The sequence below is a fragment of the Seriola aureovittata genome, chromosome 14 (genome assembly GCF_021018895.1).
Source record: "Seriola aureovittata isolate HTS-2021-v1 ecotype China chromosome 14, ASM2101889v1, whole genome shotgun sequence".
Classification (NCBI taxonomy): domain Eukaryota; kingdom Metazoa; phylum Chordata; class Actinopteri; order Carangiformes; family Carangidae; genus Seriola; species Seriola aureovittata.
This window is the reverse complement of record NC_079377.1, coordinates 18,753,641-18,766,928: the sequence shown is the minus strand read 5'-3', so window position 1 is coordinate 18,766,928 and position 13,288 is coordinate 18,753,641. Positions and strand designations below refer to the sequence as shown.

At 45.3% G+C, this 13,288-nt stretch overlaps 1 protein-coding gene across 2 annotated transcripts; it reads left to right on the top strand.

Moving 5' to 3' along the window:
* The first annotated feature begins 235 nt into the window (after positions 1–235).
* Positions 236–13,025, top strand: tnfaip3 (tumor necrosis factor, alpha-induced protein 3). Of its 2 annotated transcripts, none has more exons than XM_056396030.1 (9): positions 236–781; positions 2,466–2,889; positions 6,875–7,065; positions 7,332–7,473; positions 7,854–8,024; positions 8,141–8,321; positions 8,445–9,442; positions 9,664–9,869; positions 10,091–13,025. In XM_056396030.1, exons 2-9 carry the CDS (start codon positions 2,583–2,585, stop codon positions 10,370–10,372), a joined length of 2,478 nt encoding a protein of 825 aa, XP_056252005.1. In that variant the 5' UTR covers positions 236–781; positions 2,466–2,582; the 3' UTR covers positions 10,373–13,025. The 2 variants fall into 2 exon arrangements, with proteins under 2 accessions (XP_056252005.1, XP_056252006.1); XM_056396031.1 differs by lacking the exon at positions 236–781 and adding an exon at positions 822–1,081.
* The last annotated feature ends 263 nt before the right edge of the window (positions 13,026–13,288 follow it).

Below are 13,288 nucleotides of genomic sequence, written 5' to 3'. Positions count from 1 at the left end.
CAAGACATCAAGTCTCTCTGAGCGCCAGAAAGTCTATTTTACAACATAATTTCCTGACAGTCAGAACAGTATCACATCATCATTGCAATACCTGCACTCATCCAAACACAAATAGCCTACATAAATAAACGCACACACGCATACATCGGCGAGTCAAAGTCTACTTATAGTCAAGTGATGAGTTTGTCTTTCGGTTCCCTTACTCATTTGCTGAGGCTGGTCTCGCTGCAGGCTAATGATTTATTTCTAAGGCTGTCTCATGAAATGGAATATGACGCGACCTGTCTGTCTCCCTCAGTGGCGCTCCTTTGTGCACAGTAGGTGGGAATTGCTTTTCAGTATTGACTCAGACAGATAGAGACGCCCCCTGGCGGCGCTGAGCTGTAACTCCAGGTTGTGACTGAGGAGAGAGAGAGAGCGAGAGAGAGAGAGAGCGAGAGAGAGAGAGAGAGCGAGAGAGAGCGAGAGAGAGAGAGAGAGAGAGAGAGGAAAATGGGTGGACGGAAAGTCCCCGTGTGGAAATCCCCTTGACTCGGGCTGTTTCCTTTTTTTTTTTTTTTTTTTTTTTTTAGAAAAACTAACGTTAGTACACGTAACGTTAGTGTGTACTCTTTTGAAAGGCTTCGCAAGCTGCGAGGGCTCCAAAATAGATCTGGTAGTGAAGGAAAGAGAAGGTTGAATGGCGCCGAGGACCGCTGCGGTGAGGCTGAGTGAAGTGGCTGAGAGAGGACTAGCCTGAGCATCCGGGAGGGCTTTGTTATTACCCCGACATATTACACAGGTAAGACACCCGTCCTCCATCCCCGTGCCTCCCCATGTGGACAACGTTTCTTTCCAAAGGGGGTGAGACTTGGCTTGTACAACACGTCTGGGCCTTGAGTAATGTATGGTCGTGTTTCTGGGGACATGGAGGAAGCTTGAAGCCTGCTCACGACAGTGGCTTTGACAGCCATTGTTTACAAAGACGTCACCCTCGAGCGGATTACTGGGCATTTAAACAGCCGAAATGTGGCATCGGCGCCGCTGCACTGTGTCAATACCCGCGGTGTGAGACGCGATTCAACGCTACATTGTTTCAAAGGTAGTTGTCATTGGAATTACGTAAGCCTTTAACGTCAGCAAAGTCTCCTGTTATTGTGTTTTTGTGTAGCCAGCCATCCTAAACCGCAGCGTCCACCACTGTGCCGCTGTCTGTCTGCTGAAAGTCTTTGAGCGGTGCCAACACACCAAACACCGATTAATGACTGGTGTCAACGCGCTCACTGACATCCAGGTGTCTGTTGTCATGTTCCTCATGTGACTGAGTAGCCCTTTAGCATGGCCTAGTCTGTTGTTGCACCTGCTTCTGCTTGAGTAGTAAAGGCACAGAGGCCACTGTAAGCTAAATATTCAGGTGTTGCAATTGGGAACTTAAGCAGTATCAACTGACTGGAAGCTTCTACGTGGTTGATTTGAGGATGTTGTTGCAAGTTAAAAAGTCAGCAAAACTCCAGGCCGTACTTGCTGACCATCACTTTCTACTTCCTGTGAGCTGAAAATGTGCCAGCTCGCTCTTCATTGAGGCTGAAATATTCCTTTATAACCTTTTAAAAGAGTGTCACACTTAATCAGTCACTCTGCTTTTCCAATATACTTCTAATATCAGGCTGGACTTTGAACCTTTTTAAGTACTGGGATCAAATGATTAGTCATATTCTTAGCCTTTTTTATTTATCCTTTAAACTGAAATTTTCAAATTAAAATCAGAAAACTTTGCAAACTTTAGCTCCTTGTGTTCAGACAACATGAAATGATTTATTGGGAGGTTCACATATTTTTGTTTGATGGAAAAAAAAATGTTTATCTTCCTCAAGCTATGCTATGGAAAACAGTATTGTTTTGATATTTGTGCTGGCACAGGTATCGAAATTTTTCGAACATTTCCCGGACTTACCCCACGTTTTGAACAAAGACTTAATGCAGGCCGACAGTTTTGCCCTCTAGAGAAAGGTGTGGGCGAGGGACGAGGCTTTGGGGCAGTCAGTGTGACCTTCCCAGCAGCCTGGGAAGCCCTGGGTGGCCTTCAGTCGAAGTCTGGAAAACACCAATTTATTGTTGGAAGGCTTTGAGCTCAGTGGGACACTGGGATGCCCTGTTGGGGGGAAACTCTCAAAACCCATCAAGATGAAAAGGAGAATTAAAAGAACAAACAAGGATACAAAGGATTCTTTGTGTACTTTATTCTATTTGGCCCACCAGAATCTCCAGTGAAAAAGCCCCAGCCTCCACAGTGGGATGATCCTGTGTTTTGGGTGATTTCCCGAACAAACTGTAAATTAAGTTGTGTCTGAAACCTCATTTAATAAGGAAGGGGAATCTCCAATGAAAATTTCCCCCCAGTCCCACCAGTCTGTTCTTTTCATTTCTACTGTACCTTACAGCAAAAATAACATATCCACTCCCTTGCTCCTCTTCTCTCCATCCAGTTTCCACGTTGTTTGGTCATCGGCAGTTGGTCCCTCCTCCTCCTCCTCCTCCTCCTCCTTTCCTTCTCCTCGTTCCTCTTCCTCCCCCCCTTCCATCCACCTGGCCACCCATCCACCATGTCGCAGGGTCAGAACTTCCTCCCCAAATTCCTGTTTGTCTCCAACCTGCTGAAGGCGGTGAAGATCCGTCAGCGAGTGCCCAACGACGTGGTGAAGCCGGCTGCCAGCGGCGGCCTGATGCACCACCTGCGGGGTATGCACAGGTACACTCTGGAGATGATCGCCATGAACCACTTCCCACAGGCCTTCAGGGAGGTGGTGCAGGCCGCCATCCTGGACCGAGCCATGCAGGCCTCATTGGAGCAGGAGAAGAAGCTCAACTGGTGTCGGGAGGTGAAGAAGATGGTGCCTTTACGTACCAATGGTAAGAAAGATTTCACTGATGTTTAGGAATTGTACTGGAGTCTACTGTAAACCAGGTTTCTATGATTTTTCTACTTGTGGGTGAAGATCCATAAAGTTGTGAGCATTTTAGTTTTCAAGGTCTAAATTGTGGATTGTGGAGCAGCAGGTTCTGGTGACATTTAATGCAAAGTTCAACAGATTCAACAGTCGGTCACAGAGCTGATGCCAAACTTTTTTTCCTTGATTTCAGGAATTGTAGTGATGATGTTCATTGCTCAAGGGGGGGAGGATGTGTTTTACTTTTGTTTCATTTTCTATGATAGAGAGGAGGCGTGTATTTATGAGCCAGAGCTTTTGGATATGTTAATTCTGAGATGTCATTACTCACAAGCCGGGTTACTGTAAATGACAGCAATTGAGGGACACAGGTTCCGCTTTCACATACATTCATTTAGCAGCCCCCTTGGTTTTACTCTAAGTTCAGTCAGCCCATTGCTAAGTCATGTTTTCTGTTACGTGGATGTTGTAACACGGGAACATCCCAGGGTAGTTAAACATTCAGACATGGGCCTGATTACTTCTGATCATAGCTCAGTACTGGGAAATTCTCTGTCGTCACATGCTGGACTGTTATTTACTGATGATGATGTTTCAGACCCAGTATTTCCACAGTTTTTCATTTACAACCTTTGGGGTATGTCCCCTCTTTTTCTGTGTAGGCGTGTAAGGAGTGTGAATGTCAGTGGATCTTAAAACATCATAAAAGAAAAAATTCACCTTAAGTTCCCCACCTGCCCAACTGATGTAGGTTTACGTCTCTGTCTTTGTGACTATCAGATGTGTCACAGCTCAACAGGCCTTGTATAATCAAATGTGACCAAACCCAACTGTGACCAACTGTGTGTCACTGTTTCTGTTGGCCTTTTTATTTATATTGCAAGAACTTAAACACGTGGTGTGTAGGTCTATTTTTAGGTAAGAGGAAAAAACAATTTTTGAAGGGAAACCATAGCATTCACAACAGAAGTAGGAAGCGGAAATCAAGCAGTGTTGAGTTTGTATTAAACATGTGAGTTTCCAGAGGAAATAGTCTCTTTCTTTCTTACAGGAAGCAATTAACACTTAGCAGTGAGAAATCCCTATATGGATCTCATGCCAGTATTTTCTTTGAACGGTTACTGGATGGATGAAGAACGTACGTGATGTTTCATGTCACGTCCATGTGCTCGTTTTTCAGAAATAGTGAAACTCTTTGTGAGAAGCCCTGCCGATTCTGAAGTTAGTAATCGCTAAAGTAGTTAGTGGAACCCATTGTTCCCCTTTAGAAAAAGACCCCTGAATTGATGACAAACTCTGACTGACTTCTGCTGCCAGTAACCTGGACGGAATTTCCTGGCTTGCAAAGATGATGTCAGAAAGATGAGACAGAATGTAGAGCCGGAGTGTCTAACTCTGAAGGACCCAGACGTGACTTTGAGCAGAGGACGGACAACACACAGACACACATACAGAGGACTGACTGACTGACTGCTGCTGAGTCATTGGAGCTCAGCAGACACACACATACACACAGAGAACGTGAGAGAGGAGAAGTCCATCACTGAACGTCTAGTCAGAGCAGGTCACATTAATCAAGCTTCTCATAAAATTGGTACAAGATCAGTCTCCACGTCGTCTGGGACTAAAATTTACTCATTGACCGAAAGTATTTTTCTCAGGTCTTTATGTGATTTAGAAAAGATCAAAACCTCTCAATTCTTTTCAATTCCCATATCTTCTATTCCCAATATCTGAGGCTAGACTGAGAAATTAAAAAGAAACATCCTTGTTAAATGTTTATTCCCTCGCAATTAAAATAACATGGTCATATCTGTTTTCCTGTTTTGTGCAACTTTTCCATCCACTGAAGAAATGCGTTATTGAAATTCAGTGTGTCTTCTGTCTTGAATGTCTAGAACTCATCCGTGGGTTTTTCCCGAACAGCATCCCATGTCTGTCATGTGTCCCCAACAGGCGGGATTTGTTCAGCAACATAACACTTATTCTGCATACTGGAGTATCAGAGAGGACACACACACACACACACACACACACTGCCACTGTGTTCTGCCTTATAAAAATACAGACTTCAGGTTTCTCGTCATAATGAAGTATTCACATTATTAGGCACCAAACACTCGACTTGTTGTAATAGATAGCTTTCAGACAATGAGTGGAATAGTGGTGATGTGTGACAAAAACCTAGACCCCAATTGGAAACCACAATATTGCAAACTTGTATCACCTGGATGGCAAACAGATGAGGATTGAGTGTGGTCCTATGCTCGTGTGTTTTCAGGAAGTGTCCCAGCTTGCCACAGAGGAAGTGTCTATATATAGACTGATGGGACCAGCAGCCCACTCTTTCATCCTTAGTCGTCAGGCAGCTCAATTCAGGGTCAAAAGTCTGTGTGTTTTTGTGCACAAGAGGAACTAATTACACATGTATGTTTTGGTGTTTGTGCCTATTTATGTACGCCTGCGAATGTACAGTATTTTTGTTGAGAATGAGGTGCTGTTGAGGATGCCTCCGCTCACTAGAGAGCCGTGCATTTTATTTTTTCGGTGAGAGTGATGCAAGAGCGCCGAAATGCAACAACAGCTGTAGCTAGGCTGAAACAGAAGCAGATGTGTTATTTTACAGTGGGGTGTTCTTTTTGATTGAATGAAAACAACTGTATCTCACATTACAGTCACCTTGCACCACAGTTAGTTGTAGTTAATCATAGTTTGGCCTGTGGCATGACACTAATCATGGGCTTTTAGAAGCCTTGTAGTGTAGGTTAACATTTTCTTAGCTTAACTTTTCCTGTAGAAAGATTAGTTCTTGCAATGTGAACAACTTTTATATTAGGTTTATCTTGCTCTGAAAGTTTCTTTTTGATGCAGCAGTATTATTACAGAGAAAGGTGTGTATGCTTCAGGTGCGTGTGAACTTTTGCCAGGTCAAAATCAGAAAACAGACCAACAGATCATAGAGTCGAATATGCACATTACTGTGCATTTGTATAGGTTTGTGCATGCAACTGCACATATTATCTCATGTTGATAGCAGTACTTGAAAAGATAACGTTCCATCCTGTCCAAGCCACGCCCCTGTGGAAAGTCCAGGACCAGCTGAACAGCACTGATGCGTTGGGATCACTGGAGGGGAACGCGCACACACGCACAAAAGGCAGAAGTTAGCGCAGGGAAATTCCTGTGTTTAGTGTGGCAACAGGTTTTTTTTTTATTTTTTAAGCGATACACACATTGACAAACATGGGCTCTCCTGTTTCACAATGAGAAAAAGACCCAGTGCTGCTATAGGAGACCAAATAAAATTCCAAGGTTTTTATTTGGCCGTGCTCTCTCACACACACATTCCTTTTGAGAAACCAACTCTTTATCCCTCTGGAATACATAGAAGTAGTTTTCTTTGACATGAAGCTAGATAATATATTGTTTGAGATTTTTTTTGGGCAGATTAAGGTTTTAAAGCATGGATATTTCATTTTTAAAAAACGTATTTCCGATAAATTAAGGGCCATTTTTCTCAGGCCAGCTGTGTAGAAACATTAGCTTTGTCTATAATGTGTGTGTGTGTGTGTGTGTGTGTGTGTGTGTGTGTGTGTGTGTGTGTGTGTGTGTGTGTGTGTGTGTGTGTGTGTGTGTGTGTGTGTGTGTGTACTCGTGTACATGTACGTATGTGTGGTCATATAATAGCCCAGACACCAGATAGCTCAACAACCAGCCCGACGGCCTGGAAATCCCCAGACTTTTGTTACGCGCGTGTGTGTCTGTGTCTGTGTCTGTGTGTGTGTACCCTGCAGTTGTCTGATGTGTGTGCTTTGTACACTGCTTTTGCGTGTGCACATGCATGACCCCTTGCACAGTTTTAAAAGTTTGTGTCCCATTTATAAAATAAACTACCTGAAGTGCTAACATCATATATGTTTGCCTGCCTTTTCTGTGTGTGTCTATAGGAGATGGGAATTGTTTGCTCCATGCAGCCTCTCAGTACATGCTGGGCGTTCAAGACACAGACCTGGTGCTTCGGAAAGCCCTCCATGGTGTTTTGAAAGAGACAGACACTGGCGTCTTTAGAGCTCGCTTCCAGGCAGAGCTGCTCCAGTCCCAGGAGTTCACCCAGACCGGACTCCGATACACCACCATGGTATGAAGATGGAATGATTTCCCATGTCAAAAGCCTTTTCCTTTACTTTGTATTAAGCCTTAGCTAAAAAAAAACACAACCTATGTTCTAGCTTTTACTAAAATTGAATTGATTACACAAGTGTGCACAAGTTTATATCCTAACTCTTGTGTGCGTGCGTGTGTGTGTGTGTGTGTGTGTGTGTGTGTGTGTGTGTGTGTGTGTGTGTGTGTGTGTGTGTGTGTGTGTGTGTGTGTGTGTGTGTGTGTGTGTGTACTCCATTTCAGAACTGGGAGGAGGAGTGGGAAAAGATTGTGAAGATGGCGTCTCCGGTCTCCAGTAGCAACGGCCTCCAGTTTGACTCTCTGGAGGACATTCACATCTTCATCCTCTCCAACATTCTCCGCAGACCCATCATCGTTATCGCAGGTAGTCACTTTTTATCATCACAAAGGATGTTTCCTGCTCTTTGTTAGCCATCAAAGACTCGCTGGTCTTGTTTCAACAAGTCTCTCAGTGATAGAGAAGATGAAGGTATCTACTCAACCGCCAGAGCCTCAACATTTTTCTGTTAGTTGTTTTGAAGTCTCCGTGGTGTTTGATTTCACTGTATCACCTCCTTTGTACTTTATGAACTGTATGCAGGGTAAATTTGCAGAAACTTGTTTTAAACCATATTAGAGTTTCCCTATTTTCCAACAATCAAACAGTTTGTCTCATAAAATGTGGACTAAAAACATCTTTAACTTGTTCTTGGACAATTATTTTTTAAATCCCTAGTAACTTTTAAATCGCTGTTCTTCCAACAGACCAGGTGGTCAGGAGTATGAAATCTGGCTCCTCCATCTCTCCTTTGAATGTTGGTGGGATTTATCTGCCGCTACACTGGCAGCCCACAGAGTGCTACAAATACCCAATAGTGCTCGGCTACGACTCCCAGCACTTTGCACCCCTCATCACCATCAAAGACAGTGGTCCAGGTAAGAAAAACTAGAAGAGGGACGGTGTTTATGCAGCTGACACAATAAACAGAGAATGACAAAGGCCTTGTATGAGGTTGCTCATGTTTTTATGATTTGTGCTCTGAATTTTCCAGAGATCCGAGCAGTACCGCTGATCAACCCTGGACGAGGGGACTTTGAGGAGCTGAAGGTTCACTTCCTGATGGAGAAAGAACAGCAGCAGAAAGAGAGGCTTCTCAAAGACTACCTGTTACTGATAGAGATCCCCGTCATAGGCTTGTGCCACAACGTCCTACGGATCATCAATGCTGCAAGGTACTTACAGACAATATGCTTGGTCCCCGACGTAGTTTTGCATGTTGCGACTCAGTTAGAAGATTCAAATGGTTTAATGGTTTTAGTGCAGTCATGAACCACATTGTCCGTCTCTGTCCTAAGGCTGGATGAAGGCAATCTCCCTGAAGACATGAACCTGATGGAGGACTACCTGCAGCTTGTCAACCATGAGTACCAGCGCTGGCAGGAGGACAAGGAGCAGGCATGGGCCGCCCAGCCACAGCGCCCACCACCCTTCTCTGTCTCCCAGCTCTCCCTCATCGAGATCCGCTGTGCCACACCACGATGCACCTTCTATGTCTCTGTGGACACGCAGCCTCATTGCCACGAATGCTTTGAGAAGCGACAGGCCACTACAGGTGGAGGAGCAAGGATAGAAGGGGTAGTACAGACCAAGGGAGGAGGGGTACAAGGTGGGGTAGGTGTGATAGGGGGATCAGACACTGAGGTGAGCTCTAGAGGAGCCCAAAGCGGGAGCCCCCCATCCTCCTCGTCTGGGAGAGGGGTGGTGGTATCCAGCCCCCGCTCAGCCCCACCCACTGCTCCCAGCCTCAGCCTGTACAGTGAAACTCATGCCATGAAGTGCAAGACACCCGGCTGCGTCTTCACCCTTAGTGTGGAACATGATGGACTTTGTGAACGCTGCTTCAACTCCAGGCAGAACCATGGACCCCCTGGAGCTGGAACGGCTGCTACAGTACTCCCAAGCCCCAATGGGGGGCCTGTAGTCCCTCACCCGGCCCAGGGTTCCGGCTGGACCCAGTGGGGGGGCTGTGAGACAGAGACAGAACGCTGCAGCATGTGTAGACAGGAGGCGTTCAGGATATTCAATGGCCTGTGTCCACCCTGCATGCAGAGACAGCAGGCTCCAGAGAGGGGAGAGCCACAGCAGAGCAACCCCAGAACTGAGGCCTCGTCTTCAGCTTGGAGCCAGGCCAGGGACGCTGAGCGGCCATGCCTCACCCTAACCCCAGGGCACACCTCAGCCTGGCAGGCCCCTCTGGCCCGGCCTTGTAAAAGATCTGGTTGCCAGTTCTTTGGGACACCAGAGAAGTTGGGTTTCTGCACTATTTGCTACGTAGACTATCAGACCAACCACCGTAAGTCCTGAAATGAAACTGGAAAACTTCTATGATGTTGTAGGATTTTCAGACATAGAAATTAAAGTTATTTAAAAAAAAAAAAAAGTCTTTGTCAGTTTGTTTTTGTTTTTGCTTTGTAGGAATTGTTGATATGTAATGTTTAATTGGATTTCTGTCTTTCTTAACTCAAATTTAAAATCATACGGGACATTGCTTACGTTGGCCACTGTCTGTTTCAGACATGACCCCTCCTCCTGCACCGGTCCAGAACCGGCATGGTTTGGAGGCAGGCTTCCAGAACGCCTCGCGGTGTCGTGGGCCTGGGTGTGGTGCGGTTGGCAAGGCAATGTTGGAGGGCTACTGCGACAAGTGCTATGTCAAAGAGCAAAGCGCACGGCTCAACCAAGTGGCACATCGCACGCCACACTCCCCTCCTCTAGTCATGGTAGGGCTCTGCCACAGCTTCTTAACTCCGTCTCTTTTGCTGCACTGTACTTCACCTTTCTCATCTGTTATTTGTGTCTTATTCTTCCAGTGTCTTCTTTGTGTTTGTTTTTTTTTCTGTGATTATCACTTACTTTTTCAACAATTGCAATATCCTGCTGGTGCACAGTTGACATTTCTTCTCCTTCTCTTTGCTCTCCCTCTCTTTCTCTGTACAAAAAGCGTGACCGAGCAGCCAAACCCAGATCTTCGCAGCAATCCCAGACCCAGACCCAGACACAGTGCCGGCGGAGTGGCTGCAGTAATGTGTCTCCGGGTTGCACAGACCTTTGCCCAGAGTGCCACACACGAGGCCAGGGCAGAGAGGTGGGCAGGCGGGCGCAGGCGCCCAAGGAAAAGTCCAAGCAGCGGTGCCGGACGCAGGGCTGCGACCACTACGCCAACCAAGAGAAACAGGGCTACTGCAACGAGTGTGACCACTTCAAACAGATTTACCGCGGCTGACCACATACGTACCCATGCACGCAACAACGATGATGACACATCGCTAGCACGCTAGAGCCGCTGCCCTGCTGTGGGCGCCCCATGCCAGTCAATGCACCTCTGATACTAACTAACCAACTAACTAACTAGCTAGTGACTAACTAGTAACCTTATGGCCTGAAAATCAAACCCCCCATGTAGAATGTGAAGAGAGAATGTGTGTACGTGGGGGGGAGTGAGTGTGTGTGTGTGTTCGCAGTAGACATGGCCTCCAGAATACCTCTTTGTGCAATTATTATCATCTGATGTGCCCTGTGCACTTAACACGGTGAGAGGTTTGGCTACATGTCAGAGCAACTGACTTAACTCTTGTGTACAATATGTATTTAGAGGTACGTAGTGAATCGTGCCGGACAAAATGATTGTATGTTGACATAACGAGAAGCATCTGACATTGCTTTCTAGACCACAGCCAAGGATTTATACCCCCCGTCTGTCTGTCTGTCTTAACCAACCTGTGTATCTGTCTGCCTGTCTGTCTAGCATTTGCTCTGTAGAGTGAGGGATGCAGCAGTTGGGGAAGCCCAGCGACAAATCTGTGGAAGTCGTAAGCAGAAGTGAGGCAAACTGGGCCAAAGCAAAGCGGGTGAAGTGCTAGAAAGTAAAATAAAATGGTGTTCACCGCTGTTTAGCTTAGTTCTCCAAAATCAGTCATTTAGAGAGAGATTTGCCAGAAAAGCCTCTTGCAATCAATATTGTAGAATGATCAAGAATTGATTTTCTTCCATTAGTCAATAGCAGTGTTAGTTTATATTTTGAGGCAAATTAACCTTAGTATTATGACTTATCTGTTACATGAAGTTGTCATTGTGAACTTGCTTGATATGAAAAGTCAGAACAGACCATGCGTCTGAACAGTGCGAGACAGACAGGGCAGGCCCCTGCTAGTTTTGGTGCTACATGTACAGAAATACAAGCCTCTCCATTGTAGCCAACACGCTGGCAGTGTCAGCAGACAGAGGGCAGAGAACACAGCAGAGACAGGACTCATTCTCTTTCTATTCCTCCTTTCCTCCCCCCCTTCCCCCCTTCTCCAAAACAGATCTGTTGCCTTGGACGTTGTTTTCCTGTTTACTGACCACTTAAGCACCTAGAAACGCATAGACACATGTGCACATATACCTACACAAATCCACACAAATGTAGTAGTTCCAGTCCTGTCAAGGGGATTGCCAACTATGGAAAGAACTGAGAACATGACACACATATGCACACACACACACACACACACACGCAAACACTGCTCTGTGAGATTGTACACGCCCCACCCCAGCCTGAGGTGATGTGCAGGTAAACAAACCCACAGAGAATTCATTCCTCTCTGCTCCACCCCACTGGATGTGCCAAGGCGACAATTTCAAAACTTCAGAGAGCAATCCCATTGCCTGCTTTGGCTAATCTTGTTTATCTGAATGTGTTTTGTGCTGCTGCTACAACAGCACAGTATTGAGGCTGATCCTCGATAAGTTTTGCCTTTAAGTAGTGATTACAATTTTATGGACCAGAGGGGCCTGATCAGTGATCCTGGATCAGTGCCCCCACCTATAAAATGCTTTTGTGAATATGGATCTTGGTCCATATTGTAGGACCTTCCAACCCGATGCCTCATCTCCAACACACACACACAACGCGCGCATGTGTGCGTCTGGAATACGCAAAACTGACATTCCTGTTTTGTTTTTTTGATTTTTTTTATTTGTTTGGGGATTTTTTATTGTATTTTGATATATTTGGTTTTATTTCTGCCAAAAAAAAAAAAATACATGTGCCATCAATCGCCAAACAGTTGTTGTTACCTCCTTAAAAATGGCCAGCCTGGACCATTCTGTACTAACTAGAGTGCCACAGATAGACATCTCCAGTTCTGTGTAACAGGAAATTAGAGCTCATCAAGCTCTCCCCATGTTGAAAATCCACAAATGGGTACCATCTTTCCATGAGTGTCTATTTTAGCTGAATGCGAAGAACTATTTATCTGCATTGATAACCTCAAGCATAAAACGTTAACTCAAATGTGATATGAAGTGGATTATTCCCATCACAATTCTGCTGAAGAATTCCACTGCAGTCGGCAGACGTGTATCTGTGGCTCTAGTTAGAAAAGCATAGACAAACAGGCTCTCGGTCTGCCTTTTCATTCAACTGTATCTAAAGCTATCAGGCCAGTCCACGTGTTGACGGCCTGTACGTAGATCTCTGTGTGCTTTAATCACCTCTAGACAAACCTTAATCAATTTAAAGGCCAATTTGTGGTCAGCTCATCAGGACCCCTTAACAAGTATTTCGGGGCTCCGACCGAGTTTGACTGAGAGATGATCACATAAGTTGCACATGACTTGTCGAAGCTGCTGAGGCATTTAGGAATGGTACTCCGACTCGCTTAGGGACATTCCAACAGTAGGAAGAGCATCCGCTTATGAGCAGAAGGTGTAACAAAACATGCAAACAGTGTGGAAGTTTCTTTGTGTGACCTTTCGACAATAGGGTATTGTATGAAAAAAAGCCTGGTTTTATTTGTTAAGTATTTATTCATATCAAAATATCTGTATTGTGTGATTCAATAATTATTTATATGTCGTCCTGAAATGAATTATTTTTATTAAGAAATCTGAAATCTGTCTAATGTGGTTCTTGTCTCTGTAGTTCTGTCTGTCTGTGTGTGTGTGTGTGTGTGTGTGTGTGTGTGTGTGTGTGTGTGTGTGTGTGTGCATGCGCGTGCAAGTGTGGCTGGTTAAGCGGGAGAGAAAGTATGTGTGTGTGTGTGTGTGCGCGCGCACTTGCACTGTCACGGAATATACGACACAACCACGTTGTGTGCTTTCCTACAAGCACTTGCACATACAGTGTGCTTGTGTGAGCTCTTTCAGAATTCAACAT

Coding starts and splice junctions, on each gene's coding strand:
- tnfaip3 (XM_056396030.1), top strand. CDS start 2,583: ATGTCGCAGGGTCAGAACTTCCTCCCCAAATTCCTGTTTGTCTCCAAC. Junction 7,066..7,331: donor GACTCCGATACACCACCATG/GTATGAAGATGG, acceptor ACTCCATTTCAG/AACTGGGAGGAGGAGTGGGA. Junction 8,322..8,444: donor CGGATCATCAATGCTGCAAG/GTACTTACAGAC, acceptor CTCTGTCCTAAG/GCTGGATGAAGGCAATCTCC.